Genomic DNA, 17,354 nt, shown 5'->3' on the forward strand with positions numbered 1-17,354 from the left:
ATCCAGTCTCCAGAGGTAAGCAGAGCTGAACCCAGTAGAATGTATCCTATGTTGCTTGCTTACCTGCCTCAATTCCCTACACCCCCTCAGGTAAATCTGTTGACTGTTTAAAAAATAAAAAACACTGTACTAAACTCCATCAAATGATCTGCTTTTGAGGGGCCAGAAACCAGAAACAGATTCTATAACTTGTTCAATGGAAACAATAACTTTTAAAAATAGTCCACAGTGATTCTATGGTAAACGCCCAACACAGAGCTCAGGACTTGGTCACGACAACATCTGCCGTCATACTGAACAATGTACTGAACTTATAATTCACTTAAACATAATAAAAAGCTGTTTTTAAAAGAAATGAATATACAGCCATTTATAAAACATAAAGGGTTCCATGAGTGCCTTTCAAACCTATTATTAAATGAATAAAAGCTCCTTACTTATAAAAGGCTTGGTTCTCCACCCCACACTTCCAGAGATGCTTGCAGGCAGCTGGTGTTGACGTGTGGAATGCCAACATGGCTTTTTTCTAATAAAAAATAATAAAACAAGAAAAGGCATGTTCAACACAGTTGATGTTTTTCCTTCAGGTATTTACCTACTTGTATCCTGACTCCTGCCCATAGACCTGAAGTAATTTCACACATTACTGTGTTTTTAATTTTTTTTTTGGTACCGGGGATCGAACTCGGGTCCTTGAGCTTGCAAGGCAGGTGGTGGAACCACTGAGCCAAATCCCTGGCCCTTACTGTGTTTTTAAAGTATGGCAGAAATGGCATCCTCCACCCACCCACTGCAGACATTGCTAGTCTAGTCACTGTGAGCCCTGTTTCAGATACACAGCAGCTTTACAATCCTTTACACTCCAGGTAAGCAGAGCTGAAGCCACCTGGCTATAGCAGAATGCATCCTATATTGCTTGCTTCCCTGCCTCAATTCCTTTCTATCTACCTTTCTATCAGACTGGGATTGGTCTTAAAACCTATTTTCCATGCTTGAGTAACTAGTAATTGAGCTGATCAAGAAAATCTGGAGACTTCAGAGCTAGCCTTGAGGCTCAATAATGCCACTCCGAAATGCATTCCCTGGTAAACCACAGCCTTTATCTGGCAACCCCTCTGTTTTCAGACTCTTGTAGCTTACAGATTGTTTATAACACTCTGTCTCATGTTGGTTGATATCTAGCTTTGTAAGTATTCTGCATTTGTCTCATGCTTCTGTACCTTGGCACAAAGAGACAGAGATTTATCTTCTATTCCTCAAGTTTATCCCACCTACCTTGTACCCAGTGCTGTACAGTTGGCATTGCTCACCTACTTTATTCTTGTGCAGCCCAGTATTTATTTGTTTACCTCTAAAATGTTTTTGGCCTCTAGCTTCCATTATCATCACACTCAAAATTCCCAATCATTGGGGGGCTAGGATCCTAAGGCATATTTTAGCCCTGAATTTTCCCCCATGCACACATACTTACACATGCACACACAACAACAAGTGAGGAAAACTCTCTGACCTCCTTCTGCGTGCCAATCACATAAAATGTCTTCCCTTCAAACTTCAATTTGCAGACATCTGGCCTGAGAAGAGAAAATCTCTAGGTGAGAAGGAAAAACAAAGTGACAGCTAACCAAAGTACCTGGCTTTCCCACAGGAATCTGCTGACTCACAAGTGCCCAATAGACCGCAATGAAACAAGGTATTACCTTATCATCAGCAAAGGTCTAATGAGCAATGAAAAGTCCCAAGTGAATTATATACCAATTTTCTTCCCAAGAGAGGATTTGCAGACAATTCAAAATTATTTCTCCCATTTTTTATGGTTAGGCTACATTTTTCTTCCAAGGAGCTCAAGAGTGTTTGTGAACATTAACAACCAAAACATGAATTGGCCTGCTCGCATTTCAAGGCTGGAGGAATGTGATTATCTCAGCTTCAGTTAATTAAATAATATGGATTCAAAGCACATGACTCTCTCATCCTTCCACATCTAGCTCCAAGAAGCACACAGACCACACTGCAAACTTTTCACTCCTGTTCTCCCTGTTTACAAAGCATTTTTTTTGTTACACAAAGAAATGCTCAAAATTGTGAGAACAACCTGGTAAATGACAAATTGTGGTTGAAAGGGTGACTTCAGATTTTATCTTAAGCAGCTGTTCTATTAAAAGCTTTCTGGAATGCAGGCCCCAGATGCCTATCAGGTGAGATGATGTGTGTACAGAGGATAATTCCACTTGTGCTGTGTTGCTGTCACTCCTAGGACACCAGTGTTGCCTCTGCTCCTGGGGCACCTGGAACAGTAAAGGCTCATGAACCTGTTTTAACTCAGGAAGAGGATTTGCCAGAGTGACAAAGCTGGATTTAAAAATATACAACTAATATTGACATAAAAGAAAATGTGTTCTAGCAATATCTCCATTACTGTTACAAATACATACACCTCAGAAAACGCCAGGAAAGACAGGGTCCACATCAACACCACAGTGGAGCACCAGCAAGATACAGACAAGATGTAAGGCTGCAAACAAGTGGTCCAGAGATTATCTGTCTCCACTCTTCTACATTTCCAGAAAAAAATAACATCAAGGGAAGGAAAATACTGAAACTAACCTGCATTTGAGATCCACCAGGTTCCATAACAACTACTCTGGGTTCAACCAATCAGCAACCTGAGGATCTAACATCCTTCTAGTCCCCTGAGCCCTCTGCAGTCCCAGAGTAGGATGAGGGAAGCCTCAATTACCCATGTCCTCCAAAGTCCATAGGAACTCCTAGAGAAGCTATTCTGGAATGGACCAAGGGTGATTAACGTTGGAGCATCTCTGCAAGGCGCTAAAAATACAGAAAAGAAAGCCAGATAGTACCCCCACCCCATTACACTTTATAGTTCACAAATTGCATCAGGTTTCCATGGTCTCACACCCATTATTTCACTTGTTTTCCTCCATCTCCTTCTCTCCTTCCAAGGCAGGCAGAGACAACTGATCTGCATGTTATGGATGGGTACACTAAGAGTCACAGAATTTAATTGATGTATTAAAGTTTTTAGAATGCTAACTGTGGAAGAAGAAAACAACTGGGCACAGATGGGGATTTAAAACATGAGCTGAGAAAAAGACAGTGATAGAGAGGGCAAGGAAGATATTTCGAGGAATCGGGAGTCTTAGGAAGGGAGTGCTGCCACTTAAAAAACGAGCACAAGGTACATGGAAGTGTGTGTGCATCAGTGAACTGATGTTAATCTAGCAGAGACGGTTTGAAAGAAAAGCGGGTACTAAGGAAAGAGTGCTGAGTAAAGGAAGGGATTTGACAGAGTGATGGGGAGGAGAAATCTTGAAGCCAACAGAACCATGATACTGAGGTTCCAGTCAGCACCAGAAAGCAGTTCCAACCCTAGGACTGAAGATGCCCACTGGCCCATTGTCATGGTTTGAGTTAGATGCTCCCCCAAAGCCTCACGTAGGCTTGATCTAGAGTGTGTGAAGATGGAACTGATTCAGGATGCACTGCTAGGCTCAAGGGCACTAGGATTAAGGGTGTGAGTGCTGCCTGCCCTAAATCTGAATAAGATAAAAGGGGCAGGGAGACCCTGTTAAATTCCCCTTGTAACCTTTGCTGCCTTCTGTGTGTCATGTTGTTTCTCCTCTGCGATGCTTGTTTTCCATTCCAGACTTGGAGCCAGCTGATTATGGACTGAAACCTCTACCAACTGTAAGCCAAATAAACCTCTTCCCTTCTAACTTTGGGTTTTGGGTATTTTGTCTTAGCAATGAGATAAAAGTAACTAACACACCCACCAAGAACTTCATAGCCAAGATGGGGAAAAATAAGAATCAAGATATATTACGTAAAGGTACAAATCTCCAATGATGAATGTCATATTGTATACCTAAAATGTACCAATAAAACAAAAAAAAAAAGACTTTGCAGCCAAGGACTCAGAGCTTGAATCTTTGGGGTAAGCCCACAGCCTTGTAAGTCCCAGGGGGACAAGCCTTTCAGCGGCCATGACAAAGGGAACTGAGTCAAGTCGCAGGTGAACAAGATTAAACCTTTACAGCAAATATTCCAAATGCATGTATAATGGTCACATTCCTCCCTCCACAGCAAAACCATTAGCTATGCAAAGTTGACTGGAGGTAGTGGGCACTGCTGGTCACTCACCTCCTATTTCTTCACTGACACAACCTAGACTTCATCGTTCCTCACGTGTTCATGCAGATTGTGCTCTGCCCAGCTACAAGGGAATGGTCTCATTGACCAATGCAGACATGGATTTCCCATTCTTCTCAGTAAGAATCATCTTAAGTAAGCACATGTGACCCAATTCTGTCCAACTAAAAATACAGGAAGTCTACATGGAGTCTGAAAAAGGTATCCTTATTTTAAAAGGAGATGCATGGAAGAGGCTTCTCTCCTCTATGATCTGGATACTTGTGTGAAAGAAGCCAGACTGGGATTCACATCCATCTCAAGAACAAGAGCCTGGAAACAAGACTACGACCTGAAGAAAGAAAGTGGAGACCTGAATCTTTCATGAGGTGTTGGGCAATTAAGTCCACAGATGAGTTCAACTGTTCCAATTCTGAATTTTGGCTTTGTGCACTAATCCTCTTACTTGTAAGCCATTTTGGGTAGACATGCTTGCTACTTTTTGCCAAGAGCAACTTCCCTGATATTCTGGATAAGAAAGGGTCCATTTGCACCAAAGATTCAATAGAAGAGGAGAGTGGAGGAAAGTGAGTGAAAGAGAGTAGATCCTGAGTTGCTCCAAAGCACTGCCATGGTGTGATCCCCGAAGTTCCATGTGCCAGAAGCCTGGAATTGAAAGGTGGTGGTATTAAAAGGTGGTACTGAAAAGTGACTTGGCAGCCATGTACTGAGTCCCCTCTTTGGCCAGGTCAGCAGAAGCTTCTGGTGACAAAACACTGAAAGCACAGCCCTGAAGCCCAGGTCCCAGGTCCTTGGAGATGCAGCCTCAGCTTGACAAATCCAATTCCCCATGAAGGGCCCTCTGTATCAGGTTCCACTCACAAATGATAAATTCCTTATCTTAAAGCTCCAGGGTAAAGAAATGGATGCTAGACATTCTACCTGGGACTACATACACACACACACACATGCACACACACACACGCAAATGTCAAAGAGAAAGGTAACAAGATATTAAGAAAAATGGTGAGCCAGTTTTCCAAAGAAGAACTCACCATTTTATCAAGTGGATTCTCTTATTTCCCTGGAATACTACAAAGCCTGCAGCAGTGAATCCTAAAAACGTTGTTGTTCCTGTTGAATCCTGAAAAAAAGAAATAGAAGCCTGTTTGGATTGAGAAAAATAAAGTAAATGATAAATGGCATGCTTATTCATCGTTATCCTGGGTTAGTTTCAGGTCAAGTCCAGCGATTGTAATAATGGAGGTTCCTAAGGTGGAACTTTTAAGTGCAGAACTTTCAAATTCTGGGCAAGGCGCAGGATCATGTGGCTTTCACCTTTCAGGAAAAATGGACCTTCTGCCCCACCAGGAACCTCCTAGAAAAAGAAAGATTAGGCCACTACTATTTCTATTTTCAAACATCTTGCGAGCTGCCTATGTCACAGGGCTGCTCTGCAGTGTGAGCAAACTCTTCTTGGTTGCCACTGGCTCTTGAATACATGGAAATCAAACCCATTCATATTTTCTATAACACGATTCAACTCACACAGGATTTCTGGTAATTCCAGTATTAAAATATGGCAAGAAAAGCCTACTTTGCTTCCAGCCTAGACCAGGAACACTAAGCATTTATGGATAAATCAAGTGAAGGCCAAAGAATAATAACAACAAAATCACAAGTATTAAACAAAAACAGTATTAAACAAAAACAGTGAAGTTTAAATTGCTGGATAAAATCAAAATCACTAACTGGAATAAACTGATTTATGCCATTAGTGACAAGGGAATTTGGAAAATATTCTGTAACAATCATGGAGGCAAAACAAGAAGATGGACAAGCACCACCTCACTGGTCATACACTGGCATCATCTGGGAACCTGGTCCTCTACCCACAGGTCCTGAGGGAATGGGCTGCGGTGTGTTCTGGGAAGTAGATGTTCATGAAGCTGCCCAGGGATTTTTAATATGAAGCCTGAACTTCATGCTAAAGAGCTAGTACTTAGGTAGCAAGCTGATCTGGGTAAATAAATGTTTATCTCTAAGAGCCTGGCTCTTGTAAATACTTAGTTTAGAATTAGTGCTAGTGTCCGGTTGATGCACAGTTAAAATATGCAAAGGAGAATATCGCTCACATAAATCATTTCTGGAAAATGTATGCATAGCATCCTCACCTTAGGAGCTTGATAAAGACAGAGATTTCCCAAATGGACTCCTAGAATTCCAAACCAGTAGCTTCAGAATGGAGCTTCTGTAAGGGGGATCTGTTTCACCCTTGAGAAAAGTACTGCCAAATTATACAAGTAAAAGAACTCCTAATGCCATAATGTAATTTAAATCTTTCTTTTGTTCTCCTTCTACTTTCCCATGTTTAAAGAACGCATTCTTGCCAACAGTGTCCTTGGAAAAACACTGAGATTCTCCAAGTTTCCAAAGGAAAACTACTCAGTGCATGAGTCCACGTTTACTAATTTAGGGAAGTGTGGGCTACACTGCAATGAGTGAGCAAGTGACCCAACCATGTGACTGTGGCCCACAGCTGTCCCTTCTAATCAGCAGCTGTGCAAAAAGCTGTGGCAATCTCTTGAGAGGGTTCTGCAAGGCATTCACACCAATTCATTCTCTTTGGGGCAAAACAATCACGGCCTGCTGCGGGACAGTTACCTTGCATGGGTGAGGATCTACCGCGTAGGTTTCCAAAGTGTGAGCTTTCAGGAGTAAGTTAAACTCAGCAATCGGTGGGCTCTGGCCTCTAAAATCACACACAAAAACATTTAGGGAGTTAAAATGAAAAACAGAAACATGGAATCCCTTCAATCAATAAAACATGCAATATTAAATTAAAAATGGGAAAAATCCATACAGAAATGGTAATCAATAAAGCTAATCATTATTTCTCTCAATAAGGAAACTCGGATAGGAAATCTGAGCTCATATTCTCTAGCTAATTGTTCCATGACACACCCATGTGTAATCTCAGCACTCTGTGACATATAGTTAATCAAGGCTATCAAGTTACCAGTAAGTCGGCCCTTGCAAATTCAATCTTAATACAAAACAAAATTCAGAATCTGTTCTTTCCTATTCATTTTAAAAGATTATCCAATGTAAATGGCATTCTTTCTTGCTCAGCGTACAAACTGGGTAGTTCGGACACCCCACCAACAACCTTAAACAGCTCTGCAGGTTGCAAAGAACTGGTTCGACATTCCACAGAAAGCCCTGGATTTTGAAAGGAAATCTCAGCCACTGCTCCTAGTGCTGACCTCTGGAGTGGTAAACAGCATCTTAGCCACAGCGGGAAAAAGGACTACAAATATAGATGACCATGAAGTCCTCTCAGTGTCGACCTCTACACCCGAACTGTACATTTCAGAGACCTAGTTTTGACCAGCATTATATCCCATACGTATCATGGAGAATCCAAACCATGCCCCAAACATAATTATATGCCTTCAACAACCAGGAAGCATTTGCTATGGAAAGCAATAGGAATTTGTTTTTACTTTTCAGAATGTAAAATTATATTGTAATATTCAATCTATTTCCACCCACACTGCATAGATGGAATTAACCCTAAGCCCCTCAAGTCACCCAGACTCATCTTACCTCTAAATCAAAACAGAATCTCATCTACTTTCTCCCGAAAGCCTTTCAAGATCTTTGCTTCACGCTTAATGGACTGAAATATTGCTCCATGTGCCCAGGAGCACCCTTATATTCTATTTTTGGCATGACATTCTAGGTTATTTCCTAATTCGAATCCCTGGCTTGCCAATCTCTTCTTCGGCTGTGTGCATTCTACTTTTCATCTTATTGATGTCTTCTTAAATATCAATAAAGCAGTTCATTTCCTATGTCATATTTTGGGGGTCTTGAAATAACATCATCTTCTTGTTTCATGAGCATCAATTCCTCCTCTCTCACTAAGAATGACTGTTCACTTCGTGGAAAGTCCAATCCTGTTGGCTCCATGAATGCTGCTTTCTGGTGTGGGTCCTTGGGCGGGCTGAGTCCCAGTCTCTTGTTCACTGGCTCGATGTTTCCTTGAGTGTCTGGTGATTCATGGTTCAGTGCTTGTCTCTGATAAACCTGTTTAAGAGAGTGGCCTCCAGAAGTCATAGAGAAGGGTGAGAGGTGCCATATAGAAAGGAATACTGGTAACCTGACTTGGGCTGAAGTTTCCAGTTCCTTCTGGGAACGTCCTTGTTCACATGTGGGAAACCTCAGGCCTGCTGCTTCCCTTGAACCAGAAGAAGGGGGCAAAGTTGCTCAAGTGCTCCACATGCAGGTGACAGCCACTGATGACTGCTCTGTGTATTCCTAGCCAACAGCACCCAGAACCATGGCTACCTTATTCATGTGCTTGGCATGGGACCTCTCTGTGGCCTTTCTTCCACACATGTCTTCAGCCTTCTGACTGAAGATGGGATTCTTTCTCGAGTTTCTTTTCTATTATCCACAGGGGTTTGGGGAGGGAAGGTTTAGATTATCTTACAGGATATTCATGGGAAATAAGCTCTAATGTTTGCTTTAGGAAAATAGAGTCTTTCTGCAGCTTTTTGGGATTTCTTCAGTGTGGGTGTTTTAAATTTCACTGTAATACCCACACATATATGGAAAATCTTTCTGTATCTTGATCATTACATGAGTTCTTTCAATCCAACAAATCCTATCTTTGGCTCTTTATTTGAATTTTTTTATTTAAGACACAGACATTAAAAAAGTAACAAAAGACTCAGAAGGTCATCAACTATATTGATAGAGATGGGAAAAAGTAACCTTAAAGTTGTCTCAAAGTATACGGGAATGTTTTGCTCCATGGCTCTCTCAAAGTTCTGACAGTATTTGAATTTTCATTAGAAAATAAATGTATTTATTGAATCCAAATACGGAGCTTCCCCTCTTTTACACACACACATACACACAGACACTACTAAGGACTCCTTCAGAGAACTGGCTACTCTCATGATGTGTTAAACTTTCAGCATCTTTTTCATTTTATTCTTAAAATTCAACTTTGACTTTAAGCAATTCTAAGCAACAGAGACATGTCAGGGGGTATCACAATCCCCAAAGTGAAACTATACTACAAAGCTACTGTGATAAAAACAGCACGGTACTGGCAAAAGAACAGACCTGAGGATCAGTGGAATACATTAGAAGATGCAGAAGCAACTGCAGACAAACTCAGCCACTTCATCTTTCACAAAGGAGCCAAACACCATCATTGGAGGAAAGACAGTCTCTTTAATAAATGGTGTTGGAAAAACTGGATTTCAACTTGCCAAAGATTAAAACTAGACCCATACCTATTACCATGCACTAAACTAAGATTGAAGTGGATTAAAGATCTAAATATTAAAACAGAAACACTAAACTTGCTGGGAGATAAGTTAGGTAGAACCCTTGAAGACATTGGCATAGGAAAAGACTTCATGAACAAAACCTCAGTAGCACGGGAACCAGCACAAAGAATCAACAAGTGGGATCTCATCTTATTAAAAAGCTTCTGCACTGCAAAAGAAACCACCAACAGAGCTAACAGACAACCTACAATATGGAAAAAAAATATTTTAGCAGCTGTACCTCAGACAAAGGACTACTATCTAGAATATATAAAGAACTAAAAAAAAATCAGACCCCCCCAAATTCAAAGATCCAATTCAAAAATGGGCATTGGAAATGAACAGACATTTCTCAGACAAAGAAGTCAAAGCAGCAAATAAATATATGAAAAAATGTTCAACATCACTGGTCATTCAAGAGACGCAGATGAAAACAACACTGAGATTCCACCTCACCCCAGAAAGAATGGCTGCTATCAACAAATCAACCAAAAATAAATGCTGACATGGGTGTGGGGAGAAAGGAACCCTTCTCCATTGCTAGTGGGAGTGTAGACTGGTGCAACCACTGTGTAAGTCAGTATGGAGATACCTCAAAGAGCTAGGACTAGAGGTCCCATGTGACCCAGCTATTCCCTTGCTGGGTATCTTCACAAAAGAATTAAAAGAATCACAGCACAGCAATATATGTGCACCCATGTTTACAGTGGCACAGTTCATAATAGTGAAAGGTTGGAAGCAGCCCAAGTGCCCATCAACTGGAAACTGGATAAAGAAGATGTAGTTTTTTTTTTATAAAATGGAGTGCTATTCAGCCATAAAGAATGAGAAACTAGAGACATTTATAGCTAAATGGATGCATATAGAGGCCATACTCTTAAGTGAAATAAATAGCACACACATGTATAAAAACCAAATAGTTTTTCTAGTGAGAAACTGATGGTGTAAATAAGGATTAAAATGATTAAAATGAATAATTGATAATTTGAAATAGGAAAAAAGGTTCAAAGATGAAGGGGTGAAAGGAGGGGAAGGGGAAAGGAAAGGAGGGAAAGGAAAAACTATGAGAAAAGAAAAAAATGGAAACAAAGTCTATGTAACTAGGGAAGGGTGGAGGGGATGAAGGGCACACAGATAAATGGGGAAAAATGAGAACCAAGACACATCATGTACAGGTACAGGCACCCAATGGTAAATGTAAATGAACTGTATACCTAAAATGTACCAATAAAAGAACTTAGAAAGAAAAAATTCAACTTTGACTTTAAAGTCCCCTGTCCTCTCCTACACGGTCTGGAACAGGTTCGTGGTGAGAGGTCCATGCTGGACAGTGCTCTGGTTTGGGAAGGATGGGGTGCGTCCCCAGAGGCTGGGTCTTCCCAGTGTGCAGTGTGCAAGACAGTGGGAGCCTCAGGAGGCGGGGCTGATGGGAGACAGGGAGGTCACTGGGTATCTGGGGTCCCCACGTATGTTGTATGAGAGCAGTCTGCTACCAGAAGAGCAATGTCTGGGCATCTTTGCTGCTGTCTTGCTGGGTGACGGCTCCTCCTGCACACACTCCCACCACGGTGCCATGTATCACATGTGATGTCCCCAGATGGCTCTCACCACAGCTAAGCAAGTCCTGCAGCCTTGCACTTAGACCTCCAGAATGAGAGTTGAATCTACCTCTTGTTTATCAAGTACCTGGCCTCAGCCATTTGTTGTAACAACGAAAACCAGACTAAGATAGAAAATGAGTCATTTTTCCATTCCTAGGTGGTCTCTTTCTGATCATTTCCCTGCGCTTCCTAATTATAATCACAAACACTCAACAGCATTAAACTCAAGCACCTGTTCGTCAGGAGATGCCTCCCAGGTGTGAAAAGCAAGCCACGGTGGGGGAAAGGATGTCCACAATGTGCACAAGTGAGAAGGACACCTATCTAGAATACTTTTTACAGCTCCTATAAATCAATAAGGAACAGAAATTATAAAAAGTCAAATGTTTTTTACTTTTACCAAAAATAAAAGTCTTTTTAAAAGTCAAAGACGTGAAAGACACTTAAGAATAAGTATATACTACTAATAACTACATGAAAATATGCTTAACTTCTTTTTGTTCCAGAAAATTTAAGTTAAAACTATGAAAACCAGTAACATACACATCTGGTCGCCAAAACAAAAAGACTAACAAAAAAGCACTAGTAAAGTTGCACAGCAAAAGCAATCCTCATATACTGCTGTGAAAAAGCAGTATCATAGAACTACTGTGGAAAACTCTCTGGCATTATCTTTTAGCATTGAACACATTTACTCCAAAACTGAGTTATATATGCAACAGAAACTAGTGCATGAAGCACCAGACAATATATAACATCAAAAAATAGGAAACAACTCAAATGTTTATCAACATATAAGAAAATGGAAAGATATCCCTTGTTCCTAGGTAGGAAGAACCAATATGGTGAAAATGGCCATACTTCCAAAACTGCTATACATATTTAATGCAATCTTGATTGAAATCCCAACAGTATATTTCACAGATCTAGAGAAAACGATCCAAAAAATCATTTGAAACCATAACAGACCTAGAATAGCAAAAGCAATTCTAGGCAACAGAGACATGGCAGGAAGTATCACAACCCCCAACCTGAAACTACTACAAAGCCACTGTGATAAAAACAGCATGGTACTGGCAAAGAAACAGACCCAAGGATCAGTGGAATAGTCTAGAAGTACAGAAACAACGTCAGACATACTCAGCTACTTCATCTTTGACAAAGGAGCCAACCATCCTCACTGGAGGAAAGATAGCCTCTTTAATAAATGCTGTTGGAAAAACTGGATTTCAACTTTCCAAAGATTAAAACTAGACCCTATCTTTCGCCATGCACTAAACTAAGATCGAAGTGGATTACAGATCTAAATATTAAGACAGAAACACTAAACTTGCTGGGAGATAAGTTAGGTAGAACTCTTGAAGACATTGGCATAGGAAAAAAATTTATGAACAAATCCTCAGTAGCAGGGAAACTAGTACAAAGAATCAACAATTGGGATCTCATCTTATTAAAAAGCTTCCGTACTGTGAGAGAAACCACCAACAGAGCTAAGAAACAACCTACAATCTGGGAAAAATTTTTTACCAGCTATTCCTCAGACAAAGGACTACTATCTAGAATACATAAAGAACTGAAAAAAATCAGACCCCCCAAATATAAAGACCCAATTCAAAAATGGGCATCTGATATGAACAGACATTTCTCAGACAAAAAAGTCAAAGCAGCAAATAAATATATGAAAAAATGTTCAACATCATTGGTCATTCGAGAGATGCAGATGAAAACAACACTGAGATTCCACCTCACCCCAGAAAGAATGGCTGCTATCAAGAAATCAACCAATAACAAATGCTGGCGGGTTGTGGGGAAAGAGGAACCCTGCTCCACTGCTGGTGGGAGTGTAGACTGGTGCAACCACTGTGGAAATCAATACGGAGATACCCCAAACAACTAGGATTAGAAGTCCCATTTGACCCAGCTAGTCCTCTGCTGGGTATCTTCCCAAAAGACTTAAAAGAATTATACCACAGTGATATATGTGCACCCATGTTTATAGCGGCACAGTTTGTAATAATAAAACTTGGAAACAGACGAATTGCCCATTAACCGGAGACTGAATAAAGAAGATGTGGGGTTTTTTTATAAAACAGATTACTACTCAGCCATAAAGAATGAGAAACTAGAGATATTTATAGCTAAGTGGATGCACATTGAGGTGATACTCTTAAGTGAAATAAACAGGACACACGTGTAAATACTGAATAGTTTCTCAGGTGTGAAAAACTAAAAGTGTAAATAAGGATCAAAATGTATAACTGATATTGTGAAATAGGAAGAAAAGGTCTAAATGAGTAGGGGAAGTTGGAGGGGTAGGGGAAAGAAAAAAGATGAGAAAAGGAAAAAAATGGAAACAAAGTCTTTGTAAATAGGGAGGGGTGAAGGGGTGAAGGGAGGGCAGGGGAATGGGGAAAAAATAAGAACCAAGATACATCATGTAAAGGTACAAGATGCCAATGATGAACGTATTGTATACCTAAAATGTACCAATAAACATAATGAAAAAAACTACATAAAACATTATTCTAAAGTATGAATATTGGCTTGGTCTTGAAATAATTCAACATAGGTGCAAGACTTTTGTATTAGGTACTTTAATAAGAAAACAAACAAAAAACCAAATGTTTATCAACAGAACAAATAGATGATGGAACCCTATACAGCCATGAAAGTAAATTAATTAAAGCTACACACAATTAGATGGGTGAATATCCCAAATATCAGGTTGAACAGAAGAATCCAGACATAAATTAATAAGCACTGCATAGCTATTTCTATGGCTTTCAGAAATGAGAAGCACAAAACTAAACTTTTAAAAGTCAGAGATGTTTCGTAGTTTGGGGTGTTAAATTTAAATTGAATCCATTTTTAGCTGATTTTTATATATGGTGAAGGGTGTGGATCTAGTTTCATTCTGCATGTGAGTACCCAGTTTTCCCAACACCATTTGTTGAAGAGACTGTCCATTTTCCCTCCACTGTGTGTTCTTCATACCTTTGCTGAAGATCAGTCTGATGTACATGTGTCAATTCATTTTGAGGCTCTCTATTATGTTTCATTGCTCTATGTGTCTTTTTTGACAGCAGTACCACAACATTTTGGTTATGACAGCTTTGCAGTACATTTTGAAGTCAGGTAGTGTGTTGTGTCCAGCTTTGTTCTTCTCACTCAATGTGGCTTTATTTGGGGTCTTTTGTGGCTCTGCATGACTTTAGTATTTCTTTCCTATTTCCTCACCATCAGAAGAGGAGCCTCACATGACTGCAGTCAGAAACCCTACAGTGAGTGGAAGTGCCAGGCACGGTACTGAGATAATGCCAGGCAGAGGCTCTTCCTCAGCATGAAAACCCTCACATCAGTGCCCCTGGCGCTGGGTGTGACTGTGGGTCTCCACGGGCTAAGCACTTAATCCAAAAGTCATAACCAGAAGAAGGCAAACTGCAAATGCTCAGAGCAGGCAAAGGGATCAAACCAAAGGAGAAAATGCAGAGACCCCAACAGCACTGGAGACCCCCTGGGTCCCTGACTTACTGAGAAAGAAACTGTTTAAAGATCAGGAGAAATTAAACAGAATTTTTTTCTTCAAATCTCCCATTGGACATTTGTTTCTAGCAAAAATTTTGTTTGGTAATGGAAATGAAGGATTTTTCTATCCTTTAAATGTTGCCCCATGAAATGTTCTGCTGAGATTAATGAAACATTTAGAGCTAAAGACCATGACTAGCTGAATTATTTTTTAACAGATAGTAATTTTCCAAAGATGTATTTTTCTAATAAATTAGATGAAGACAAGGAATTGTGTATTTAGCTATGTATCTCCATCTTCCCAGTCCTGAGCACTTTAACCAAGCAGGAACGATCTCTCTCCCACTGATCCCTTGTTAGCATGCTACATATCAGAGTACAAAATACACAGCATGGAGTTAAACTTGGGGGCAGAAAATCAGTATCATATTCGCCTTCTGAACAGTGAAATTCTCATTTTGAGTTAAATTAGGTTTTCCTAAAACTTTACCTAGATTGAGCTTTGGCACAGCTTTAAATTTTCCTCACCACTGCCTTCAGATGTGTGGGTGCTCTCAGGACTGGCCCTGCAGCAGGTGTAGGGTATTAGCACCCTTGAGACTCAGAGAGACTCCAAACTTGAGGGCTGTGAGGAGACTCCTGGGCTCTTTAGTCCCATCGCTGCTCTCTGGAGCTCACAAGACAGTTCTCCTCCCTGTTGTCTTGTCCCCATCTATAACGCATTGCCCCCTCCTCCCATCATCACCCACCAAAAGGACAGCACCTGTGAGTTTCTCATCTGAAGAAAAACTATACTTTTGTAGTTTACCTTGTTTGTTAGTGCTATTTTGAAGTTGGGAGGGATAAATATAGCATACCTTTCTATACACTAACTAGAACTGAAAGTTCCCTGTCTGTCATTTCAATTTTTTTACTTAGGGAGATTATCTTTTGCAAACCTCTTAGGGACCACCAGGGACCATCTTTGTGCAGAGCATGAGATAAAATATAAATCTGGATAACTACCATGCTATGAGGGAAACAGTGACAATGGTCTTATGCCACAGAAGGCCAAGACTTAAAAGGACAGCTGCTACTCAGAAAGTTGTTAGAGCACTGCATGAGAAAACTCAGGATGAGTTCTACAGATTCCTAATTGTGGAGCCTCGGGTAGGTCAGTTTCTCAGCACTCGGTTTCTTTATCTGTCAAAGGTAGCAATAGCTGGCCACAAACTCAATACCTATGAAGGCAAAGTGGTAAAGTAGCTGAGAGCAGGGGACAATTTAGAGAGGAAATAATTCTTTCAAATGGGACTGTTACTGACTGTTGCCACCAAATCCCCTACCTGCAAGTAAAATTGGACCTTTATGGCAACTGGTGCCATTTTCAAAAACTATTATTTGGCCTGAAGGATGTAAGTCTAGGCTGGAGCACAGCCCAAGGACTGTCATTTTAGGACCCCACGCCTTGGACCCTAAAAGTCCCTCTAGTGTACGAACTGCAGTTTGCTTTGTTTTGAACTTGTGACCCCCTAAGAATCAAAGGCTCTGAACAGCAGTTGTAGGTTTCAATTAATAAAAAGTTAGAATCAAACTGCTGCTTCAGATAATATTTTCAGATAAAATCTTGCCATGCATGAGGTCACGGGAAAGTGAGGCTGATGAAGGGGTCCCAGCTTGATGGTGAAGCAGCTGCACATCCTTGGCCCCTGGTCCATTCCTCGCTAGAAAGGTCCCTGAATCTAGTCCACATACTGCAAAGATTTTGTCTTTATAAAAGGAGTATTTGATGCCAAATGGCTGCACCTTCCTATTTCTAACAAGCATGTTATATCAAATAGTAACATAAAATGCAAATGCATTTGATAACCTATCAGGAAGAGAGACTGGGCTCTAGAAGGGTTTTGGAAGGGATTCAGGAAGGAAAAGAATACAGGGGAAGGGAAGAGAGATGAGAGAAAGGACATCTTAAGAAAGACTGGGGTTGTTAAATACCTGGACATCTCCCTTCTTCCTTTTACTCAATAAACACTTCTCACAACTGACAAAAGCATTGCCTGGGTCAGTTCTTGTACTCTATTCATCAGGAGCACCAGGTAGAGGGTATTTTTCATAGCAGGTCCCTTTATTTCTAGAAAGCTAGACAGTTCTAGAATTCCTTGCTAGGAAGCTATGGCAAATGATTTGCAGACACTGAGAGTTTGAGAAGTGGAGACAATTGCTCTGTTTAAAATACACTCAGTGTCATTACTGCTTCCAGGACAAACTTCACTGTATTACTGCAGTGGTAGTTAACTGGATGATGTTTCTGCCTTTCAGGGGCAAGGAACTGCCAACTGAGCTTTGTTAATATTTAAAAGCTGATAACCAATGGCTGAGGTTAATGTTAGTTTTGTTGCCCCGCAGGCAGACAAGATGAATGGATGAGGACAAAATGATAAGACTAGCAGAGTAGAAACTCTAGGACAGCGATGGCAAACCTTTTAGAGCTTTCAATAATACACATAGCTCACTGCAGCATGTGCGCCATAGCTTCACCACTGCCTCCAGAGTTTACCAGGACTCTTCACAGTGAACACAATATAATTTTTGTCTTAAACCCTCTCTGAGAACCTTAGGACTAACAGAACAAGCCCATTCTTCCTAACCTAGCTATGATTTAAAGCTGTGGAAAACAAATTAAGAGGGGCCCAAATATATATAAAACATTATGTATTATATATAATTTATATATATAATTGAAGTAATAACT

At 40.5% G+C, this 17,354-nt stretch overlaps 1 protein-coding gene across 6 annotated transcripts in view; it reads right to left on the bottom strand.

The window, feature by feature from the left end:
* Window positions 1-17,354, bottom strand: part of Frmd3 (FERM domain containing 3) — a 293,817-nt gene that overhangs the window by 83,207 nt on the left and 193,256 nt on the right. For all 6 annotated transcript variants that reach the window (XR_015448771.1, XR_015448770.1, XR_015448768.1 and 3 more), the window contains exons 7-10: window positions 6,814-6,901; window positions 5,205-5,293; window positions 1,511-1,574; window positions 438-526 (exon numbers count right to left, since the gene is read on the bottom strand). Coding sequence is in view for 2 of the 6 variants with exons in the window: in XM_013078760.3 (XP_012934214.3) it covers window positions 438-526; window positions 1,511-1,574; window positions 5,205-5,293; window positions 6,814-6,901 (330 nt within the window). In the remaining 4 variants the exon portion in view is untranslated. The remainder of the gene's footprint in view (window positions 1-437; window positions 527-1,510; window positions 1,575-5,204; window positions 5,294-6,813; window positions 6,902-17,354) is intronic.

Source organism: Heterocephalus glaber, unplaced genomic scaffold (genome assembly GCF_053883595.1).
Source record: "Heterocephalus glaber isolate CG9 unplaced genomic scaffold, H.glaber_assembly_v1.0 deba00000546, whole genome shotgun sequence".
Classification (NCBI taxonomy): Eukaryota; Metazoa; Chordata; class Mammalia; order Rodentia; family Bathyergidae; genus Heterocephalus; species Heterocephalus glaber.